Below are 25,431 nucleotides of genomic sequence, written 5' to 3'. Positions count from 1 at the left end.
TACTTCTCACTGAAACTCAGTTTCTTACCCTAAACTCCAGTCCTATTTCCTTTCTTAGAACTAACCAGCACTAGAGTGCATCATTCTTACCTCCCTTCCTTGCTCCCCTCCTTCTTTCTTTCAACCTAAATGGGATGGTACTAGATTCTGGATCCCACACACCCTCCTCAGGAATCCTGCCTTATTTATTATCCCTTGAACATAAAGATGTTCCACTTTTCTGGGTCTTTCCTTTAGCGTATGATTATATTTACAGCTTCCAGATTTAAAAGTACTGTTCTGCAATACTATAGCACTGGAGTCTTGCACTCTTACAGATCTTTCCATATCAGATTATGTAAGTCTACCTAATTTTCTAAACCACCAGGTAGATGGATATACTGTACCATAATATACTTAACTATTTCCCTACTGATGGAGTGGTTCATAATTTTTGACACCACAAATTATATTGCACTGAACATTTTGATATGTGTTTGTTTGTTCACATTTGAAGATTTCTCTAAAATGAGATATTAATACACAGAAGCTGAGCTTCTGGTCAAAAGATATTTAAAAAATCTGATATGCTATCAAATTACCCTCCAAAAGGACTGTATCAGCATATAATCAGACCAACAGTAATCTGAGTGAATCTATTTCCCTGCACCCTTGTCAGCAATGGGTATCATCAATCTGATGGACACATTAGTGTGATAATTTATGTAACTCTGATTGTTATTTTCATGTTTTTTAATACTTTATCTTTCAATTTCTGTGAATTGTCTGTTCATATCTATTGCTAATTTTTTTCTAATCAATTGTCCTTTTTCTTCCTGATTTGTAGGAGCTCTTTTTATGTTGTAGGTGTTAATTATTTAATATGTATTAGGAAAATATTTTCTGCCAGGTTGTCATTTGTCTTTAGCTTTGTTTAGAATATGCTTGATCATACAGAGATTTTAAATTTTTATGTATTCAAATTTGTTACTTTTCCTTTTGACTGCCTTGGTTTTCTGTCATGCTGAAAGAGCCTCCTCTACCCCAAGATTATTTTTAAAAAGCCCATATTTTCTTCCTATGTGGATTTAGCATTACCCTTTCCACCTACCTCCTTAACCTAGCAGGAATTTATTCACTTCGTGGAACTAAAGAAATACCATGTGGCTGAAGCCAGGGGAAGAGTGGTGAGAGCTGAGGCTGGAGAGGGTGGACAGGTGGGCATGCAAGGGAGGTGAGTCTCAGTCATGAGAACAATGATAAATGACAAAAGGGCTTATGAGGGTCACACAATCAGTTTTTACTAACAGCTCCAAAAGAACTGCTGAGATACTTCAGACAAAATTAAAAAAAGAAAACCTTCACACAAAAGACTGGAATGTTTAACAATACTCATGACTGAGAAATAACAGTAAATAGAGGTGAAAGGGCACGTAACCTACTTTTTTCACCCTTTCCCCCAAATTAAGTGTTTAAACAAACTCAGACATTGTTTTCTTCTAAAATGACACAGCGGAGGAGAGTACCTGAAAGTTCTGAAACAGACAAGCCATGGGGTTATTGTTAGCTGGGCAAGGAATTGTGGACTGTCCTTGGAACGCCTGGAGATTCTGGTACCCCTGGAGAAGTTGCTGCTGTTGCTGATTTGGAGGAAACATCTGATTGTTGTTTAACAGCGACTGTAGATGAGTCAGTTGATGGTTATTCAAAGTATTGTTTATTGATGACATATCACCTACAGTTTGAAAAACATAAAATATAAATAAATGTGATTCTTCGGAGATTCTATGCCTCTCTTTGTACCTGAGAATTCCTGAAACAGAAACTAAGTGCTATGCTTACTTGGGTAATGCTTTTCTTTTTTACTTCTCAAAGTCTTACTAAGTGGTAAGGAAAGAGTAGCTTTATTATTTGGTTTTATCTTGTATAATTAGTTTTTTAATTTTATATCATGGAAAGACTACTTAGTCTTTGCTCTATTCATTAGGCAGTCCTTGTATATTAGGCTGCAGTGTCATATGATTCCTTGATCTATTTTTAGATTTTAGATCTATTTTAGAGCACCTAAAATTAAAGGTTGAAATTAGTCCTATAATGTTCTAGCAATTGTAAGTATCTGACCAGATAATTAAAATAAGTGAGCCTGATCAGGCCTTGTTTACAAAATTTAGTTCCCAAGCCATAATCATCAATAGATACCACATCAAATCATGGATTTGGTTTAGAAACGTGCATTTTGTTTTGCAGTAGAAGGTTGGTCACCTAAAATTAAAATGGAAAAGAAAGCTAACAACACAAAAGAATTCATTGTCGTAATCATTCAAAATAAATATTATATAATCAGTAGGATTAATAATTAAATTTATATTCAAAATTCAAAATTATTTTGAAATTACTCTGACATTTTCTTGAGGAGAATGTCATTGAAATTGTCTTGTAACTTGAAACATGTAAATCTGTAATGCTTTGTAGGTTATTTAACTACAAAGATTTCAATGCCAAACAGAACTAATTATACTATATTATAAAGGCATTCATAAAATCAAAAAAACTTAAATAATAAACAAATTATTTTTTACACCTTGAAGATGCCATTGACATCATGATGTACATTTCCCTGTTTCTAGACTTTATGGACACCATCCCTACACTTTATATTATAGTTACCTATATCCATCAGTTAAATATACCTGGCATTATTTTCGAACTATTTTGTGATAGGATAATACAGATGAAAAACTTTATTTTTAAGCCACAAAAGTCAAAAAAATAATACTGACTGAGGAAATCTAGTAGCAGCTAGAGGGGCTGTCTGTTCCCTTGAACTTGGGCAAACTTTAGCTTTGCGTGTTTTTACATCTTGTTTCTTGTTTTGCTAGACAAGCATTTAGTTTTGTTTATTTAGGGTTCACCTGGAAAACACTTTCTCAATCTGTTTCCATCCACAGTGCAGCTGCTCATACTAACCCTGTGATGCCACACCAACTAAAATTCAAATAAAAGTGATTTTTAAGATGTACCTGTGCTTTATTATTTGAAAAATGAGACTCTACTTGGTTTAAGAGGTGATGGGTAGGTTAGGTTTAGGTGGCATCAGAATTAGAAGAGAAAGCAGATTAAAATGATATTTAGTATTGCTAGAATAGGGGAAAGAGGAAAAAGTCACTCATGTTTGTATAACTATGGTTGTGTGTGGGTGTTGTTATATTTAGTTCCTTAAGCAAGCTGTGACATAACAAAAACATTTTTAAAAATAGTGTGACAAAATGGAGTTTTTAAAAAGGAGAAAATAGAATTAGAAAAACGTTTCTTTTGTAAAAAATTTGTGAAAAAATTTAACTTACCAAGTAGACCTGTCCCCAGTAGAGGGTTAAGTAGCTGTGGCACCACAGAGTTACTGTTGAGTTTAGCTGGACCAGGTGTATTCCCAGCATTATTAGATATATTCAGCAATGTTTCTGCCATTGACACCACTGCTGTCCCACCAAGTGTTGAGACAGTCAGTGCTGCCACTGCTGATGATGTAGTGGTTGTGGTAGTGGTTGCCTGGGAGGAGGTTGCTATGGAAACCTCTGGATGATTAGCGGTGTTGGCCGATGCCGAGTTCAGGACACCTCCCAACAGCTGGGGATTCAAAGGCATTAATCCTGAGGCCCCATTGACAGCTGGGAGGAACAGGGGGTTAAAAGTAGTGTCACTGCCTGCAAAGCTTGGTAAAGGGTTCCCCAGGGGGCTGGTTAAAAGGGTCTCAGCTCGGCTGTTGTCTGACTGATTGCTTGGCAAATGGTCTGGTGGGGCTGTCATCTGTGTTAATGAGGGTAAAGGGGTATTTTGCTGTTGCAAAAGATCTGAGATGGTCAGATTGAAAGATGGCAGGGGAAGCATGGCAGCTGCTTGGGCTTGGTTCTGAAGCAAGGCTGCTAAGAGCTGAAAGTGAACAGGCTGCAATACCTGCCCATCCATGTCACTGGAGAGAAAAGCTAAAGCAGCGTTTACATTCGGGTTGAGAAAACCTAAAGGGTGGAGGTTGATCTCAGACTTGCCTTCTCCTGCTGAAGGCTGGAGGATATTTAATAGATTCTGGTTTAGGAGATGCTGTTGATTCACTGGCAAAGAGATAGGTAGAGAACTGAGGAGGCTGGGGTTCAAGGGGTGTGGAAGATGGTTGTTTGAAGTGCTGTTGGATGGAAAATGAAGTGCGTGCTCCTGGCCAACAAAAGGAAAATCACTCCCAATGGGTAGCTGACTCTGCAGTGGGTTTCCAGCTGCAGTGGTGACTATGACGCCATCTTGAAGAACAGATGTTGTCTTTGTGATGGCAGGGTGGTTGGTGCCCGCTATGGCTATGGAGGATGATGGTCCTGAACCGCCTAAAATGAAAAAAAAAAAAAAAAACCCAGTTACTAATCATGAATGTTATGTGAGACTAGGCATAAAAATGCATTAACATAAATTTAAATTTATTTGTTCCATGGCACCTTCATTGATTGTAACTAGATTAATTGTAATCAGATCACTTGACATCTGTAATGGGACTTAAGTTTAGAATGTATGCTTTTGAAAATAAATATATTGAAGACGTTTTATTGAGAAATAGCTGGTGAGTTGTGGTGGCAGGAGAGGTGGGGGGTTTAAAAAAAGAAATAGCTGTTGCTGACTATCAAATAGCTTGTTTTTCACAGGCAGACAAGTGAAAGGGGAAGATGGGAGAATCCATGTTCTTCATTCAATTGGGTAGATAAAAGTAGTAGTTTTATTTAAAAAGTTTTTTTCTTTAAAAAAGCTATTTGTCTTTATTTATAAAACTACTACTTCCTTTTAGTGAAAAGAAACCCACAAAAGTAGAATGCACATAAAAATATAAGGCAGAAAATAAAAAGTACCTGTGAAGATTAACTATTAACATTTTAGTTTATAGCTTTCTGGGCTTTTTCTACCTGCATGTCTATACATATGCAGGCATGCATATATATATACACATATATGCATATATATGTTACATATATTTTTTAAAAATAGAATCATGCTATAATGTTATTTTGTAGTTTTATTTATCAATATATTGTGATTATCATTCCATGTTAGCTTATATATAGCTACAGAACCATTTTATTAGTATCATGTATGATATACTGTACTTTAATCAATCCACAGTCATGAGTTTTTTTATTATTTCCAATCTTTTACTATTGTAAGCAACACTATGACAAATATTCTTATTAACACTTCTTTGCCAGTTCACCTAATTATTTTCTAAGGATAAATTCTTAAAAGTGAAATTCCAGGGACAAAAGGGTTTACATATTTTAGAAGCTTTGAATACATATTGTCAAACTACCCTCCTGTGAAGTTGATCAATACACACTTAATTTACATTCCTATAAGCAGTGGAAGACAGTGCTCATTTCTCTCACCAATACTCTATTTATCATTATTTTTGACAATGAATAAAAACAATAGTTAAGAATCTTTACCATTCTGATTGCATAAAGATACTTTGTACTTATGATTTTTTAAATTAGACCAGTCTTAAATAGCATTCTTATTCTTAAAAGCCTTACACTAGGGATGAAAATTCTGGGAATTTAATATCTGAAAAGATAAAATTTCACTTATTTATAACTGTTTTTGTGATGTTCAACCCAAGCTGCACAACAGAATTATCTGGAGAAATTAAAAAAACAAAAACAAACCAATACCTGAGCCCTAACCCAGACCCGCTGAAAACTCATCTCTCGGGGTACAGCCTGCGCAGTAGTATTCTTTGAAATCACCCCTGGTGATCCAGATGCACAAGGGGTGAGGTAGATAGGGTGAAAACCACATCTATTGAAAAGGAACCTATAATCACTTTTTTGTAAATAGTCTTTCCCTGTTGTAAATGCATTGTTTTATGTAATACATGCATTTGACAAATATTTTATTATTTTAAGAATACACATTTTTAGTTTTATTTTAAAATACTAAACACATATATGGCATAATGAACAACACCAGTGTCACTGAAAATCTAAAATAACTCAAACATTTTGGGCTATGCTATGCCATGCTATCCTAAAAAACTTTACATTTTATCATGTCACCATTGAGGCTTCATCCAAATACACAGAAATGTTTCCATAGTTGTAACAGTAATATGAATATAATTTTATATTCTTCTTGTTTTCACCTATAGAATAACACAAGGATTTTTCCTTTCTGATAAATAGACTTTGTATTTAAATTTTAACTGTGTAGTGTATGTATTTACTATATTTACTGAACCACTCTGATAAAGTCTGGTATTCATATTTTGATTTCTCATCATTATAGATAATACGGGGATAAATATCTTTCTACATGTGATATTTGCCACCTTTGAACTTTTTCCTTAGAAAAAATTTCGTAATTGGCATGATTATTTTGAGAATCAAAAAAAGGGAAGCAAAAGTTCTGAAATATGGAAAAGTCTATAAAAATAAAAGGAGTTATCATTATTATTGACATTAGTAGTCATAGTAGTGGTGCTGTGGTAATAGTAGTAAGTACAAATCTGCACATCCAACACACTTTACAGAACATCCCTATAGCAAGGATTTGTCATTTTTCCTGGCTGTCATGGTCTGCCTTTATTTTTTTTTAAGTTTTCAGTGTTTTAAAGAATGAGATCTTAAAAACTCCTCTTTGAAAATATATAAATATTTATGAAATAATGACCACATTCACCAAGAGTAGGGTAAGAAAACATACCAAATACTGAAGTAGGCATATAGTATACAATTCTTTAAATACTAATTCAGATTTGTTACAAAATAATCAAAACCTTAAACATTTAACTGCTTCTTAAATCTTGCTGCTATTTCCATAGATAGTATGGATTATTTCCATTTGGACACCATCTTTTTAATTTTTTTAAAACTTTTATTAAACCTTTACAAATATTTTTAAGAGTTTAAATAAAAAGTCTAATTTACTGGTAATCACTACTTGTGGCACTATCTGTGGCAAGTTTTTCTCTCTGCTAAATAATAATGACATATTTAGATGTAGAGATCACAATTTCTCTAACCAAAGGGAGAACACATTTTCAAAATGCTCTAGAGTGTACATGGCAAGGCTTTGTAGATGAAGGCGTTCCTTAGAGATTATTATAATTTTAATCTTTATTTTGCAACAGACAAGTATCCACATTTATGATTCAAGGAAGTAGCCATTTTGGGATAACATAAAAGCTCTAAATATCTAAATATTATTGAAGAATTAGAAGAAGCGAAGTATAGATACTCTGGGTGTATTTTTGCCTTACCATCAAGAAAGTGGTGAATAACACAAGCTTCTTAAATGTAGTACAAAGATGAAGGTATAGTTTTTTAAATTTTTCTTTAATTTTCAACAAATCTATACAACAAACAGGTGTACTCTGCTGGATAATAGAATAGAACCATGAAAATAAAAATTTTTAAAAAAACCTTGTTCTTTCCTAAAGGAACTAAGAGTTTAGGTAAAGAAAGAAACACAGAAATCTCTCTGTCTTTTTCTTCTCTCAAATATATATTTATTCAGAGTTTATTATGAACTAGAAAAATGTAAAGCTCATTTCTTATATTGCTAGTATAACTATAAGGCAATATGCTAAGAGGTATAACAGGTGTATAATAAGGAGACCACTATAAAACTGAACATGTCAGGGAAAACTAGTCAAGTGGTATAATATTTGGTCTGGAATTTGAGAGATGAAAAGGAAATATAAAGGGCCTCTATGCAGAAGCAAGATGATAAAAAAAAAACAACAAAGACATAATAAAGTAGATGGAAGGTAATGAAGAGTCCTGTGCTTCCCCAAAACAAAGAAATATGACTGAAAATATTGTGAGGTTTCCCTATGCTTCCGGCTCCTCCTACCCATGGTTGAACCTGCTGCCTTAGATAAGCAGTGAAGACATTTGAAATCATCTTTCTAAACCATTAAAGACAAAAATCATTTCTTATTTATCACTGTATTTCCAAGACCTAATACAGTCTCTGTCACATGATCGGTATTCAAAAAATATTTGTTAGTATTAAAAAGATTGTAAAATCATAAAACTTGCACTCAACGTTTAGAAGTAGGTAGTTTGATGCTATGTGTTGGTGTGTTTGTGGACAAAGGGAAAGAATACCACCCGTTTGTGGAGAAAGTGAAAATGAACTCTCCAGTGTATTAGTCCAATGCCAGGAGATAAGGGACATTGGAAAGGAGATGGGTGCAGGATGACAAATTACCTAAGAAGGCTTCCAGATATTTCAAGAAGTTGAAATCACCCCATAGAGGGAGAGGTCTATCTCAAATTACTCTGAGTTCTTAAAGTTACTCATTCATGCTTACAGTCATTCAAAGAGGACCCTGAATTTGTATGAAATTTTATAGATGGAGGAAAATTTGGAAATTGCTTATTTCTGAACCACTTAATCTTGAATAGACACTCTCTGGTGAACGTATTTCATAGTTCTGCACAAAAACCCTATGGTCTGTTAAACCGTGGGGAAAAATGTTTTGTTAAAGCTTTTTTTTTGTTTTGTTTTGTTTTTGTAGCCAAGATATTTTGTGCTTAATCGAATAAAAAGGACAGTCGCTGAGATTTTTAAGAAGCAAATTATTCATTACATGTTTACCAGTTAAATAACCAAAAGGCAGCTGAGATCCTGGAACAAGTTAGTAAGCTGGAGAAGTCCTTTACTGGGAAAAAATGATTATTTCACACTGGCCAGCAGCACCATGAACTGGCATACTTTCTTTTTCTCATTGTCTCTGTTGCTTTTCAAGAGTAGGAGAGAAGACTGGAAGGCCACCTAAACAAACTTTGGTGCGAGATCTCATGCTTAGACACCCAGAGATTAAGACAGTCTAGTCCAATGAGGAAATGACAGTGGTAGCTTGCCCAGTAGGCCAGGTTTCTTTTCTTTTCTTTTTGAGATGGAGTCTCACTCTGTTGCCCAGGCTGGAGTGCAGTGATGTGATCTTGGCTCACTGCAACCTCCGCCTCCTGGGTTCAAGTGATTCTCCTGCCTCAGCCTCCGGAGGCACGCCCGGCTAACTTTTGTATTTTTAGTACAGACAGGTTTCACCGTATTGTCCAGGCTGGTCTCGAACTCCTGACCTTGTGATCCACCTGCCTCAGCCTCCCAAAGTGCTGGGATTTCAGGCGTGAGCCACTGTGCCTGCCCCAGACAAATTTCTGTATGTAAACAGTATTCTGCACACATTTATAATTCATGATATATGTATATGCATATGTGTGTGTACATGATAGCACGAGTAAATTTTAAAGGATATTTTCCTAATATTAATTTAATCCTTGACATGTTTTATCTGTCTCATTTTTAAAACTACTTTTCAAAACAAAGTTAATGTCTACCTCTTTTGATTCATTTCTCTTCTTCCTGGTCATTGTTTGTATTGTGCTAAACTCTTACATGGCTGTCTCTTAAATATTAATAATATTGTTATACACGTCTTTGGATGTGTACAAGATAGGATATAAAGCTCATATCAAAGAGACCAATGAAGTATTTTTAAAACCTCCTTATACCATTTTGTTTAGCTCTAATTTTGAACAAATACTACTTTATGCTAAGAAACCTTTTCTAAATTAATAAGTCCAAACACTGATTTTTATCTATAAAATTCAAGAACCCAAGAAATAAGTCATATAGAATGTGTATGCCTTCACCATCTGACCTTTATCATTTGCTTTGGTAAGTGTACTTGCATTGCAAACAGGGACAATGGTAATCCTTAATAAAAATGGATGCGTGTAGATAAGAGAAAATATCATGGCTTAGTGAGTCTAATAAATATAATTCACTTTTCAATCCCATTGAAATAGTAAATTTTCTCCTTTATATTTAAAGGACCGATTTTTAATGATAACAATAATAAATTGAAAGATAACTTTTATGAGAATACTAGATCTTTCTACGAGACTTTATTTTCTCAAGTTTTAGTAAGAGGGAATGGTAATGTGTATTTACAAAAACATATCAAATCTCTATCTTTGTGCTCTGGATTCTGATATAAATTAACATTCTTTTAGCAGCAATAGAAACGAAATCTTAGGGACTAGAGGCTACTTTGTTCTATTCAAGGGAGGGAGAAAGGGGCCCTAAACCAAAGGACTTAGGAGAAGGTAGAGAAGATGGGAAAGGGAGCTATGGCAGTATCTGAGGAAATGCTCTCCACACTCAACAGGGCCAAGAGGATGGGGAGGAGAAAAGAGCAGTAGAAGGGATGCAGCTTGAATCTTGGAATATGATGTCTGTGTAGTTATGACTATCAAGGGGATCAGTCTTTTCAGTCTTGTGGTGGTGATGGAGTCAGAAAAAGAGTTTGTTTTTTTTCTTCCCCCCTCCCCATAATGTTTTGTTTCCTTTCTTAACACATATAGTTACTCTGAAAACTGTTGGAATTAACTTTAAAATGCTTGGGATTTTTCAGTTTACTCAAGTAATAGGGTTTTTTAAAAAAAATTCCTCTTTGATCACATTTTTCTTAATATTTGTGAGAAAACAAATGTAGAGAAAAGAGTATAAGTCTCTTGCTGGTATAATTTCTGTTCTCTGAATATGCGCTACAGTACCTAATAGTTAAAACACTTCATCAATATTCCAATTGGAAGTCTTATCTCATTTTGTTTAATGAGCAGAGCAGGCTAAGTTTCTAGATTATGAATATGCTTAGCTTTGTATTCTTCTACTGTACCATTTTATCTGCAGTGCTAAAACAGTGCCTAGCACATCCTAGGTGCTCAATAAATATTTGCTGAATTAATTACCTCATGGATATTCTGAAACATTATTGAGATCTATTAGTGGGGTGCAACATCAATTTAGTATGCCCCAACTAGTATATTTTTGATAAATGAAATAGAAAAGGAAATGTAAAGAACAATGCACAGCTAGGGTAGTATTTTGTGGAAGCTCTTTCTGTTAGCTTATATACGTGAGTGCTAGGTCATGATCTGTTTTGTGAGTGATTAAAATCATTTCAGTGAGTCATGGCTGTTATTAAAAAATACCAAATAGAATAAGATAAAATAGAATGGGATAAAAAATCAGAAGTTATTACATGTAATAAGTATTTGTTTCATGAAACTTTTTGTTACACATTATAAATGTATGTCTAATGGACTGTAATGCAAGTTAATTTCCTATTGTGGGAAGAATTTTAAAAAGCTGAAAAATACTGCTTTAGGATCAGGCCTCTGAGTTGCTCAACTCTGTAGGAGATGGTCTATGGAGCTGTGCTCTAGGGAGCATATTTATCAGGCTACATTGAGAAAGGGGTCCCTGTGGAGTTATGCAGCACAGGAGCCCTGCTCTAGTATATCTGTGATGAATACTCTCTCTTATACCTGTGCCCATGGGTCTTGGATAGATAATCCGGACTTCCCTGGACTAACTCCAACCCCAGGAATACCTCAGCAACTCCTTCAGACTTCTGTTGTCTAGCTCCACTTTTAATCTGTAAAAAGGTGAGTTGTTACTTTGAATTTGCAAGTAGTATAAGGCTTAGAAATAATTTTTACTTTACTCTTGGCTTGGCTGGCATTAATGTTGTTTGATAGAAGTTCCTAGAAGGTAAGAATTTTATTTATGATTTGAATTATTTAGTACTACATGCATGAAAAAATGAAATCCATTTTGATGACATCATAGGAATATTTTTTAGCATTATTTTTATGACTCAAACATTGTAGAATTAACATTACTCCATAGAATCTGGGTACGTTTTGCAACTGTGTAAATGTTTTTTGGACCACTTGATTTTAGTAAATAGTAGCTTAGGCATCTTCTAGAGAACTGAAGGATTTCTAGTGGCTTTATAAGTGAGCTCAATGTGTGGTAATGGAATAAAATTCTCCCAATTTGCACACTGGGACAATTTATTTCTTGAAAGGTACAAAATAGATCACTGAATCAGCAAACATATCACCACTCTGAGTTCTGTTATCACCTTTGATTACATAGACTCAACGTCTACAGCTGAACATATTTTAACTCCTTTTTTTTTTTTTAAATACAAGGAAACGTTAAACCTGGAATAAGTAAACAAAATAAGTGGTGAAACCCTGATATTAGGAGACCTTCTTAAACAACAAGACATTGACTATATTAAGAATATCTTACAGCAAAGAATAAATGGCTCATTTTGCAAAAATTTACTAAAATAATAGACATAGATTTTTAATCACACAATCCAGAATTTAGTATAGTTCTGTTGTTTGGTTAAAAAACAAGTGCAGATGACAATTTTTAAACTACAAACTTTGTGCATCTGATTGGGGGATAAAATCGAAGCATTTAAAAATTTGAGTGAAAATACTTTCACTAGCAACTCATATTTATTCAGTCACAGCCTTCAAGGAGGCTCTTCCTCTTTCTTCAGTCTACATTAATCTATATAACACTGAATTATTTCTATACAAATCTCTCATCTCCTGAGAAGGATACTTTATAGTATAATCCACCCTTGAGCATTTTTATCCCTTAATCTTTCTGCCCCTGTAGCTTCATCTAGAAAAAACAGGGATGACAACTCCCTTTATTTTCTTTACTGCTATGTTCCAAGAACAAATGAACAAACAGGACATAAAAACCAAACTCATTACTTTGTAGTCTTTTACCCAAAGTGTTCTTTTGTGGTCTCACTATTCCATTGTCTTATACCTACCATATTAATGGCTGTCCTGAGTTTCAATCAAATGTATTTTGTGCTGAAAGAAAACTTTCTTTTGCAGTTAAAAAAATATAAGTATATAAATACTCAAGAACATTTATTTATTTGTAGGCTTATTTATATTCTTGTCATGTATATCTTTAAGAGTTAAGGCAAATAAATGTTTGAATTATTTTCTCTTCTGGCACAAACCCATACTGTGTCCCCTCAGAGGATTAAATTTTCATGTGTTTAAAAGAGCTGATTAAATGTTTTGTTTTTTTTTTTTAGGAAAAAATAAGAGAACATAAAAGTCATTTTAAAGTGAAAAAAGTTATGTTGTGTTGAATGACTTAGTGACTTTATCATATTGGAAGAAGGTAGGGTTGCTAATAAGCATGTTGGCAGAATAATCTAAATCTTTTTCCTTCTTTGAAAATCGTGAAAAACTGCAGGGCAAAGGAATGGATGGGTCATTGTGTGGATACTAACAGGGCTAAGTCCTCTGCAGAGGCTTGGGTTACTGGCATGTGTTTTTGTTATCTGGTAAGCAGGTGTGCAGTAGTCAGAGGACTAAAGAGGCCTGGGCATTTTGAAGTTTGCCAGGCAAGGGCACTTGATTTTGGAGTCTTCCTTAAGTCATAATATTATAGGACATGTGCTATAGCTACTCACATGCTGAAATGCATCTCTCTTTAAAAATGGAAAGTTGCTTTAAATGTCTACTACTGATGGATTTCCAGAACATACCTGCATTTGGCAGTTTGAGTGTTTGGACTGAGAATTGGGAACTTTGGGATTTGGCTGCCAGATCCAACAGAGATTTGCTTTACAACTTGAGGAATGTCACCAAGTATCCTACTGGTCAGTTTCTAAATCTGTTACATGGAAATATTAAACTTTATCTGTAATTTGATATTGAAAAAGCCAGTGGAAAACTGTAAACTTTAAAATGCAAAGTATTTTGAAGCTTTAGTGGAAAGGCAACTTGAAAACACAAAGTAGAATTAATAAAGCCTTGTATATTCATAAGCTTTAGAAATTCTTCAAAGTATTTAATATCTTTTATCTGATTTTGTTACTATCTTTGCCTTCAATTCCCATGCTTAAGTTGCATGTTTTAAATGCATCCCATAGAATTCACATATAGGCCTAAAAATCAATATTTGGATTGTTTTGCATAGGAAGACTCTCCTTAAAAGAAGATTTAAAAATAGATTACCAATGGAACTAAGCATTTTTCAGAGAAAGTTATTTCTTATCTTGTTAATGTCTTAATGTAATATTTTTGAACTTTTACTTAGAAGAGTGGAAAAAGGCACTGGATTGAGCAAGAGGTCACCTGAGTTGTATCTAAGCTCTGTAACCACAGAGTACAGTTGGACCATGTTACCTGTTGGTTTTTTTCATCCTCACTGTGCTACCATGCTTGGAATGACATGACTAGCATCTACATCTCTTTTAAAGGCCTACTGACACGTCACCTACTAGGAAACCCATTCTAATTTGAGTGAGGTGATAATTAATTAAAAGAAAGGTCACCAAATGTGATTCACTAATAAGGGGCAGTTTTCTTGACATTTTGGGTATTTCTTCTTCTGCACTGACGTAAAAATTCTAGTCATTATTTGCTATAATATTGGCAAAAATAACTGACTTTCATCTGAAGTATATCAATAGTTAACAAATGTGGCTTTTAACATGCATTAATGTGATTTAATTTATTATCTATTGAACATTTTAAAAGATTTTGAAAGGGAACACAATACTTTTGAGCACTAAATGTTTCAGACGAAGAATTTATGCAGCTGGGAGGAAAATGGATTTTAGAATCAGATGAACCTCAGTTCAAATCCTGATTCAGTTATGTATGATACGGAACAGTTACTTAAGTTTTTTTAGCCTCAGGCTCCTGATCTGTAAAATTGAACAAGAATACTTTATACTTTAGAAAACTGCACAGATTAGAAATAATATAGGGAAATCACCTGGTACATAAAAGGTACTTGACGATAGATAGCTATAGCAACATTTTAAGAATAAAATGTGGTTTTCTTCTAATGTCTTTCTGGTATCATAGAAATACTCAGTAACACTCCTAGAGGGAAAGCTGTGACTATCATTTACTGTCTCATTCTGAATGCCTACCTTTAAGGCTCAACGGTTATTTGATGAATGAATAAATGTCAGTGTAAACAGATATTTAGGCTAGGCAATTACAGTGATGGTACATTCAGTTGACACAGTTCACTACATGGCAAAAAGAAACATGGCATTAGAGACTGCTTCAATATTTAGCTCATCGAAAGAGTTATGTTCATTAGTAAATCAATCCGTTTTCATAACCAGCTGCACATCAGACCTATGCACGTTAATTAGTATTTAATTTTATTAGGTTTAATACTTTAAAAATTCTACTTAGATTTTTATTAAGCACATACTTCCTGTTAGTTTACACTAGTTGGTCATATTCATATCATTTCTAGACATGTATCCTTATCCTTTTTAGCTATTTATATGCTCACACTTTTCTGACACTAATAAATTTTTAACCTATATGCTTTGACACCCCCAGCAGTAACAGTACAGGTCAGATGTATTACAAAGATACATGAAACAAAAAAAATAAATGACCAAAACAGTATTAAATAAGTCTAAACTTGACCATCAGAAGAAACAAGAATATAAGTAAATGTTGGTCTTTTCCATTATAGATGAATTGAAATACATCAATGAAATACATACACTTTGCACATGAACTCAGACCTGAAATGAAGTAAACTGAGGTAGGGGGTATCAAAACTGTATAATACAGTGAGACTAAAAATGTCCCATCAAAATTATTTAAGGTATGCTCAATAAATATGGTGTACTTTTAAATAGTTATGAACTTTGTGTGACTTTTCTGCTAAATACATAAAATAAAATTTTCATTTGTGTCGAGTTATCTAAAAAGAAATATGATGAGTGAGTGAAAAGCTGGAAGTCCCCTACGGGATAAGTATACTGTTAGACACATAAAACATAAAGTTTCATGAGATTCTTTAAACTAAGAATATCAAGAAGGCACTAATAATTTCAAATATCTTCTAAACCATATATATATTTAACATAAGAGATCATTGAATAGTTCTTCATTAAATAGTGACATCAAAACATAACACATAACACAAGATGTGAAGGACGGCAGGTGTAAATGGCAACACTAGGAAGGAAAACGCTTTTACTATCAGCAACAAAGACATGTGGGTTAGAATGCTTTTCCAGCATGATGGTATTATACCTACACACTAGCTTATTATTAAAAACCTCAGCAGTTTTCTCATTTCCAGTAGCAATCTGGTTTTCATAGCACACTGTTTTCATAGTGAACAATAATGTCTTTACAACCATCTTTTATTTCCTCCTTGTCATTTCTCATAAATCATTAGTGTTGAATAATGTTTTCATAGTCAAATTTTCTGATGCCTCAACACATTTACCTCTTAGGTGCTTCTGTACAGTTTTTATAACAATTTCTGAGGACTGTATTGCACAAAATACAGGTCTTTTTCTAATATGCCTGCTTTTAAATAAATTTGTTTCCTTAATGGTGGATGAAAAGATACAATAGATTTGGGTTCAAAACCTTAATGTCAATGATAAAAATGGTTTAGTTCTACAAGAAACTCAAAAAACAATTTCAAGATTAAAAATTCTGGAAATCAGGTTTTCAAGCCTTTTTTTTTATTAGAAAACTTAAATTATTAGCTTTTTTTTAAAAAGGGAGTAGCCAATATCCATTTTTGAGTTTTCTCAAACAAATAATAAGGATAGCAAACTAGGATAAGAAAACACATTAGAAGACAGCTTTCTACTTCGTACAACTTCTAGTTACCTTTTCCTATCCATTCACCTACTTCTGTTCAGCAGCAAGAAAAAAAATCCATTTATTTTTGCCTTTTTGGATTTTTCCAAGATAAACTTCATTTACCTGAATACAAACAAAAGCTAGGGAGATGGCTTTTATATTGGCATAGACCAAGGACATGTCTCACAAACCAGGAAACCCTGCCTTGTATGGCTTATTTTGCAGTTTGGAGTCCAATGGTTATAAAACCAAGTGAAAGTCGAACAATATTCAAAATGACACAGATTGACAACAAATAATGGAAACACATGAAATCCTCTTAGCTGTTAATCTTCCCAATAGACAAATCCCTAGCATTCTGTAAATAAAATTATAAATACTAAAGAAATGAAGAGAATTTCACAATGGGGAAAGGATCATTTCTTATCATAATAAATATTTTGGTACAAATTTTTTAAAAAGTAGAAAAGTTTAGTACCTTTGGGTACTTTTTTCTAATAAAACCATACCTGCTTCAGAACTTGTTTGATTATAGCTGCTAACAATGCTGTTTGGTATCACTGGAGTGGAGGACGTTGAAATTCTTGGCTGAGGTGGATTGGGATGTAAGGAATTTCCTAAAGCCATGCCCGACTGACTGAGCATCCCACAGTTCCCGCTAGCCTGAATCTGATTTATTAAACCTGCAAGATGGTGGTTGGGGACTGGACTGTTACTGTGAACAAAGTTAGTGTTTGCATTGTGGCAGTGCACGGCTTCCCCTCTTAAAGGTATGTTCTGAAGAACACTAGAGTTCATACTGGGATCTGTAAAATGCAGCTGGTTAGCAGAGCAAGGCAAAGCAGTATTTGAGGCCCCACAACCCGGGGTACTATTGCTACTCAAGTGAGAGCTTTGACAACTCATAGACTGTAGTAACTGAGACATTGAACTGATGGGAAATGAACCCTGACCCTGCTTCCTTAGCAAGTCAGGTCCAGGTTTAGGAACTGCAGAACTATCCATTTGAGACTGTCTGAGCAAACTCAACACTGTCGTAGGTGGTTGTTTTCTTTTCCGCAATGAGTCTTTTTGCTGAGACATCAGCTTATCTCTTAGTGCTGCTCGACCACTTTGCCCTTCACCTGTTGGGAGAAGCATGTTGGCAGTAGGAGGGAACATGGTGTTTAAAGTGCTATGTCCTTCAGTGTTGCCACTGCCGGCAACCGCTCCAGAATTGCTACTGCTGCTACTGTTGTTACCAGCAAGTTTGTTTTGATTTGCTAGCTGTGCTTTGGCTGCTGCTGAGAGTAAACTACTTGCTGGAAAGGAGGCAGCATTGTGCTGGTTCAAGATCTGATTTAAAGGCATTCCCAGCAAACCAGGCTGACTCTTTACAGAACTACTTCCGGCAGATGCAGTAGGAAAAGCTGCACTGCTTGGGGTATTTAGTACATTACTTATTCCAGCAATTAATGGGTTAGGGATATCCTTGTACTGATGATGTCCATCGGACTTGGTAGAAGGGCTTGATGGCATTGATGGCCTTGGGGACCCTATTGTTGACCTTGGTGACCTGGGTGGGACCTTAATACCACTACAAGTGGCCTGGGGTCCTACAGGTGGCATCATGAAATTTCCATGATCTGATGATGTGGAAGATGAGCGTGATCTTTGGGGCGATGCCTCAATCCTTCCAATTCCAGTCCCCATCATGTGCACGGGGGATGTCACTGGAGAAGGGGACAGGGAGGTTGAAGCTGAATGCTGAACTCTTTGTACATGACTCCCATGATTCATGTGACCAGGTTTTACAGTTGGCAATGGGAGATTACTTGGCAAAGGAACAACAGCAGGAGGCATGCTTACATTCATCATAGGTACCTGAGAGTGGACATTTGAATGGAAACTGGTTGGATTAATGATAACAGGGTTCTGATTCACTGGTTTACTAGGAATAGGGTCAAGAATGCCAAGTGGATCTTTCTCAGATGTTAATGGCTTTTTCTGAAGAGCACAAGAAGGTGGAGGAGGGGGAGGTGGGCCTTGGGGTGGTTTGTGGTGGAACATTGCTCGTGGTATTTCCATATTAGCTGAAAAACTACACATTGGTTTTTTCATTACTGGACTCTTTGTAGTCAAGGTTGGGGAAAGAGGTATATTAGTCCTTCCAGCCATTGCACAGGATGACTGTACAGGAGAACCATGTAGCATTACTGAAGGTGGAGAAAGAGGAGTCCTATTCAGGTGAATAGGACTAGAATTGGGAGCTCCATGAAAACCAGGATTATTTCTTGTGAAAACATCAGGACTTCCAAGTGGGTCAGTCCTTGGAGAGATTGAACCATCTCCATATATCTGGGAACCTGATGACGCTGGGCTGGGCAGGCCTCCATGGCTGCCACAGAATGGAGATTTCTGTCCATGTTCACTGCTGCCCAATCTCTGTCGGGGGTAGACAGGGTGGAGTTCTTGTTGTTGGCTTCCAGGCAGTTCTTGTACATATAGCCTTCCCATGGCATTTGATGATCCAATCATTAACTTGAAAGGATTCTTACATTCAGGCATTACAGAATTTGTAATTCCTTCATGAGACTTATTTCTTACTGATCTTGGAGTTGCTGCCCGAGAAGGTACTACTGGAGTTGCATCTGATGTGAAAGAGAAAAAAAGAATTCTGTTAACAGTCTCAAACTCTTTTGTGGTGGGAGGGAAGGAAGGAATGGAGGAAATCAGGAAGGGAGAGGGAGGATGGGCATCTGGAAATAGGAATCTGTAAATAAAAGCTGTGATTCTATGCAATTAAAAATAGTTCTATATATTAATACTATTTTAAATTTGATTTAAAAAATGTACATTATTTTCCCTTTGTTCACCAAAGGTTCTCAGTAACTGCTCATTATGCTTATTTACTCTTTATCTGTTGAGAAAACATGGGCATCTAAAGCAATACATAATGACATTAGCCATTCTAATAATATTTAGAATATACAAAATCAAGACTGGCAGTCCAGATGGAAATGGTGATATTACTATTTTGTTGGATTTAGAATTTTTAAGAATGCAGTTACAATAGAAAATTGTGATTTGTGTGGCATAATATTTTCTTGGGTGATTTAAATGAATTGCCATTTTCACCACAAAATGTTCACCCTTATAAAAAAATGTTTGTTATCTTACTGCAACCTTCTCAGAACAGATACCATAATATTTCCTTATCCCAACATTTTCACTATGAGAGTAAGACTTGATTTCTGTCTAATGGGATTCCAAATCTTTTATAATGGGAGTAATAAGAAGAATAAATGCAGTGATATTGCAAACTAACCCATGCTTAGTTTCACATCATGTTTCTAACACTGTAATTTCTTTGCCCTTAATTAGTCATTATTGTAAAAACAGCCACACCCTTTTACCTCAACTTAGGTAAAAGACTGCAATTCTTTCATTAGACAATTGGGTATATTCAGGGTGGTATGGCCACAGACTTCAATTCTTTTATTAGGATAGGTTTCTTATGTAAAATTTAGTTGAAGTGCTAAAACCTTCAGTACTGGGCTCCAATTGCATATTCTCTTTTTACATGAGTGCATTTCTCCTTCTCTGGCTTTTTGGAATCCCTTCAGTTTTTCTGGAGATCAGACAGAATACAGGCAACAAAAGCAAGCAGACTTATCATACAGAATTTTCATTCTATCACATCAGAATTCTAGGTTTCGGTTTTTTAGCCCCTTACGATATCTAACTATTTTATAAAGTTATGCCTTTTAAAATGAAAATGGCAAGTAAAATTTGTTTCATATGCCAATTCCCACCAATTGGTGGTAGCTGCTTAGAAAGCTGTGTTGGAAAGGAAGCTGAACTCTAGCTGGGCTCCATGAGAAAATGCCAGTGAGTCTGTTACAGGCATAGGAGATGAGAATGGCACCATTCAAACTATACATCCTGCCATACCTATTTTGAGACTTATATTAGCAAGTAGAGTTACATTCATTTGCAATAATAGGTACACTTACTTAAATGGATAATTACACATTTAAGATTAAATATATTTTTTCCTATCTGCTAGACACTATACAGGTCAAATCATATCATAACAATTACTGAGATAGTGGTTCTCAACCTGGGGTCCAAATAAATCTACATAGAGCACATTCAATTAGTAAGAGAATGCTGTGAACATTTGTTTTTCTTGGAAAATGTGGAATTTCTGATTTTATCATGGTAGAGGTTCTTTGATAGAATGATTTCTGGATATAATACACGAAAAGTTGAGATCCAATGATATGAGAGAATTGCAGTAGATAAACTCAACTGAAGCTTATTTTCTTGTTAAAAAGAGATTTTTAAAGTTTGTAATTAAAGGAACAAAATGAAAAACATTAATATTTTGTGCACTGTGCTTGGCATATAGTGAGAACATTAACGTCATTAGCATTATCTTACGACTGACCATGTTCTCTTTAGTGACAAAACAACCTACTTGCATTTTTTCTTGGGTATCAATGTATTTATATAATTATCTACAGTTCAGTGATTAAAAATACAGACACTGGAATTTTTATATTCAACTAACAGAATTTAGATAATAACTGTGGTTCAGAAAAAATTTCTTCCAAACTTGGGGGAAAATAGTTACCATTTTAAAAGTAACTGAAATACAAAATAAACAAAAGTCAGGCTGATGTTTTGTTATAGAGTTGGCAAGTGGAAATGCTAGGCACCCATCAAGTGCTTTCAAAAGAATAAACAGTACCTTCCAAAAGAATAAACAGAAACAGATGCTTATGTATTTAAATAATGGGAGGTGAAAAACTACTAAGTCAGTCTTCTGAACTTTTAATTATTCAAATCTCAACCTTATGATAATATAGTTTAAAATTAGGAAACTAAAATAAATGCTATGTCTGAAGCTAGGAAAAGTAATCAATCCCATAAAGAGTATCATTTTAAAAGGGAATGGAGGTGTACCTATTACTACCTGTGCTAGTTAAATATTTACCTTTAATTTCAATAATTAAACTTGTATGTATAGGTATGACAAAGAAGTGAAATCTAGATTCTGCCAGGGTCTTTAGAAAGGCAATAGGCAGACTCTGTAGAAACTGGTAAATCTGTATGATATGTGATGTGAGAGCAAGCACAGGTAAGAATATGTCCACGGTAATATGCAACAATGAAAACATAGTTATACCTCTTCACATGAATTCTAAGTGTGAATCTTTAATTACCTGCATGACATGGCAACTGTTCTTCTTTGTATCCAAAGCAATCAATAATTTGGCCCCAATTTACCTACATCGGTCTAATCTTCTATTCAAGTCAGTTTCTACAACATCCCTTATTATGCTACACTCATTATGGAGAAGGTTTTTCCTATCCCTCTTATGTGTCTAAATCCTACTATTTTCTAAGACTGGTCCAAATCTCAGTTCTGCCATAAAGCTTTCTCTGATCACTACAGATATACTCATCATCCCTATTTTTCAGAGTTCCATGGGAAAGTATCAATAATCCCTCATAAACAAATGCTTCAGTGTTTAGCCATATTTTATTCTGAATTAATATTCAAACATTAGATTATAATATTTTAGAGAGCATTCATATTCTATCCCTTACAAAAAGAAGTTCCTCAGTCCCAAAGTATAATTCCACAGAGTACACATTAATCATAAAGGGAAAAGGGTACTTCAATAATGGGAAAATCAAATGGACATAATTTTAACTAAGCAATCAAACAATGTTATCAAAATGGGATAAACTGACATTATGTGTCTAATGATGAGGAGCTAACATCATCTATGCAGTATTCCTAGCAAAATGTGTTTAGCCTGAACATAAATATGAGGAAAATCCAAACTGAGGAACATCGTGCAAAGTTGGCCTAGAATCTTCAAAAATTTCAATGTCATGAAAAATTGAAAAAGACTTGTTAATTGATATAAAGATATGTAACAACTAAATGCAGTGTACAATCTTTGATTGCATTGTGAATCTTTAAAAAGACTGACTTCTTTTTTTTTTTTAATCAAGACAGAGTTTTGCTCTATCACTCAGGTTGGAGCACAGTGGTGTGATCATGGCTCACTGCAGCCTCCAACTTCTGGGTTCAAGAGATCTCCCACCTCAGCCTTCTAAGTAGCTAAGACTAAAGGTATGAGCCACCACCATGCCTGGCTAGTTTTTTTTGTTTGTTTTTTTTTTTTTAATTATTTTAGAGACAGGTCTTGCTGTATTGTCTAAGCTGGTCTCAAACTCCTAGCCTCAAGTGATCCTCCCACTTCAGCCTCCCAAAGTGCTGAGATTACAGGTATGAGCCACTGCACCTGGTCAAGACTGAATTTCTGTGAAACTATAAGAGACACTGTTAGGACAATTGGAGAAATCTGAATACAGATTGCATGTTAGATAATAATATTATGTCAGTGTTAAATTTCCTGAATGTGAGCCTTAGATTGTGTTTATGTAGGAGTGTGCCCTTGTACTCTGAAATATTTAGGGTTGAATTGTCACAATAACTGCAACTTCTGCAACAAAATGTTAATTGGTAAATTTAGATGAAGGATACTCCATGAACTATTCTTGCAACTTTTCTGCAGCTTTGAAATATTTAAAAAAGAAAGCCCCCATGCATGCGTGTGTGTGGTGGTGGAGATATAAAAAGTTTTCAGCAAGGTGATTTCTGTTTAGTAGGTGTTCGACAAATAACTAAAAGAATAACACTGCTTTTGGGGACTTGATACCACACATTCCAATCCACCCCCAGGAAAAAGGCTACATTTATTTCCTAAAAACCAAGGGAACTTTTGTTAGCTCAGCTTTACACACTTGCAGAGTATTTGTATGTACTAATTAGTGTTTATTCTGCCTGTTAAACTGAATGCTCTAGGTAAGAAATTTTGGAAAATAACCTCACTATATTTTTTCAGAACTAGTTTGCTATTTGTAATAAAATTACAGGACATACAGAATTTTAAAAGCATTGTGCGTGCTTGAAAAGTAGAATGAGAAAATGCTAGGCAAAATGATTTCTAGCAACTCCTTCTCTAGGGAGAGAAGAATTCCTGAACCTTTCACCATATTACATACTTGTTCCTCCTCCGGGACTGGTGAGCACCAGAGAAGGATGTGGGGCTTCCATGCTTTTATGAAGTGTGGCCACTGCAATAATTTTTCTTTTATGTATGCATAGCTTTGTGACATCTTCATCTGCCTTAACATCTTCTGCGGTTCTCTGTTTCACAGCAGCTCCAGGATCAAAATTAAATACCTGGAAAAAGCACAGCCTTTGTTTAGAATATGTCTGTAAAAACATTTAATAAAAAGATCCCTTTGTTTAAAAAAAAAGTTGTGCATAGATTAAGCCATAAATCTGAATAAAACTTTCTCAAGTTTTTAAGAAAGGCAACTTTATATAACTTAGTAAGTACTTCTGCTGAACTCAAGCTTTTAGTGGCAAAGTAAATAATGAATACTCTCCTAATTCTAAGACAGCCAAGATAAATATAGGAAAAGGTATAATATCTGATAATGTTCTCAATTTTAGATACCTCCTGATGTTCTAACAGTGTAAAAACAGATGAAGTACACTTAAAAAAGACAAAAAGCTATGATATTTCTACATATTAACTTTTTCCTTGACTTCATTTTATTATTATGTTAATATTATCTTGTCACTGATTTTGAAAATCTATTACTTGTTTTTTTTTAAATTTATTTATTATGTTAATCTTTTTTTGGAATGTGGTGACACACAAATGAAAAGTAAAAATTGTCTAACCTTTACTTTTAAAATTGGCATTATAATAGACATTCACAAAATAATGACCTATTTCTACAGCAAATAATATTTTACCATTTTACATGATTTTACTTTTTACCTTGCAAATGAGTAAAACAGTTTCATGTTTTGGCTATGAGGGTTCAGTTTTGTGATTTTGAGAATATCTATGGCAGATTTATCAATACCAGTGCTAACAATAACATGGCAGATTTGAGCAGTTACAGTAATGAGAGAAAATATTGCACTATTAAATGCTGAGCAATATTAGATACAGCTCTAATGAAAAGGTAGAAAGGTGGTTTTAATGAAATTTAATATGAATATAGATTTGACACCTTTGAAAATGACTCTTAGACATGAATTATTTTCCACAATTTTTAAGCATTCCAAAACACATGCAAAATATGAGAATTAGATAAAGAATTAAAATGTATGATTGGAGAAGTAATAAAAAATAAAATTCCAAATGAGAAAAACAAATATATAAAATACCTAAAAAATAAAACACTGCTGTAGATCTATTGTGAAATGGTTACCTTGGGAAGAATAAGAGGACATTCCAAGCCACACTTGCATGTTCCATCAGTAAGCAGGTATGTTTTAACCTGCTCCAAGCAAGATAACAAAGACCCACTGGGACTGTAAAAATAGTTTAAAAAAACATCAGGAAATAATTTTGACTACACATATTATATGAAAAAAGGCATAATTTATAGTCTTACTGTCCTTTATGGGATATTTTCCCACTAGGGAAAAGCATTTTCTTTGTCAATATTATGTTAGCTACTAAATTATAGCCTTTAACACTATTGTGTTTTCTTTTGAACCAAAATATTTCTCAGAAAAATACAGATCTTCATAGAAAATTAAATAAAAGTATTTTGAAAACCAAGAGTAGACTAAAGGTGGTAAAAATGCTATTCTTAAGAAAGGACAGAAGCAGGCAAGAAAGGAACAAAGAACAAGAAAACTACATAAAAGCAATGACTCTCATTTTAAACTAGAATATCTATTTTGAAAGCTCTTTGAGGAAAAACAGAAATTTAGAAACATATTGAAGTTCGAACCACAAAGTTGGCAAGTCCACAAAAGTTGGAGTGAGCAAGTCCCTGTTTATCTTGGAATCTAGAACCAAGTTGTCCCTATGTAAAAACAGGTTTCTTTTAT

The 25,431-nt window shown here is 34.5% G+C and overlaps 1 protein-coding gene across 18 annotated transcripts in view; it reads right to left on the bottom strand.

Moving 5' to 3' along the window:
- MBD5 (methyl-CpG binding domain protein 5) overlaps window positions 1-25,431 on the bottom strand; it is a 498,386-nt gene that overhangs the window by 29,040 nt on the left and 443,915 nt on the right. For 8 of the 18 annotated variants that reach the window (XR_010149747.1, XM_054679015.2, XM_054679016.1 and 5 more), the window contains 5 exons: window positions 24,801-24,903; window positions 23,571-23,751; window positions 17,012-19,132; window positions 3,324-4,349; window positions 1,506-1,714 (listed from right to left, as the gene is read on the bottom strand). Coding sequence is in view for 15 of the 18 variants with exons in the window: in XM_054679015.2 (XP_054534990.1) it covers window positions 1,506-1,714; window positions 3,324-4,349; window positions 17,012-19,132; window positions 23,571-23,751; window positions 24,801-24,903 (3,640 nt within the window). In the remaining 3 variants the exon portion in view is untranslated. The remainder of the gene's footprint in view (window positions 1-1,505; window positions 1,715-3,323; window positions 4,350-17,011; window positions 19,133-23,570; window positions 23,752-24,800; window positions 24,904-25,431) is intronic. The other 10 variants (XR_010149749.1, XR_010149748.1, XM_063790487.1 and 7 more) reach the window with 3 other exon arrangements.

Source organism: Pan troglodytes, chromosome 13 (genome assembly GCF_028858775.2).
Source record: "Pan troglodytes isolate AG18354 chromosome 13, NHGRI_mPanTro3-v2.0_pri, whole genome shotgun sequence".
NCBI classification, from domain to species: domain Eukaryota; kingdom Metazoa; phylum Chordata; class Mammalia; order Primates; family Hominidae; genus Pan; species Pan troglodytes.
The sequence above is the reverse complement of the archived record's forward strand: the minus strand, read 5'-3'. Positions and strand labels throughout refer to the sequence as shown.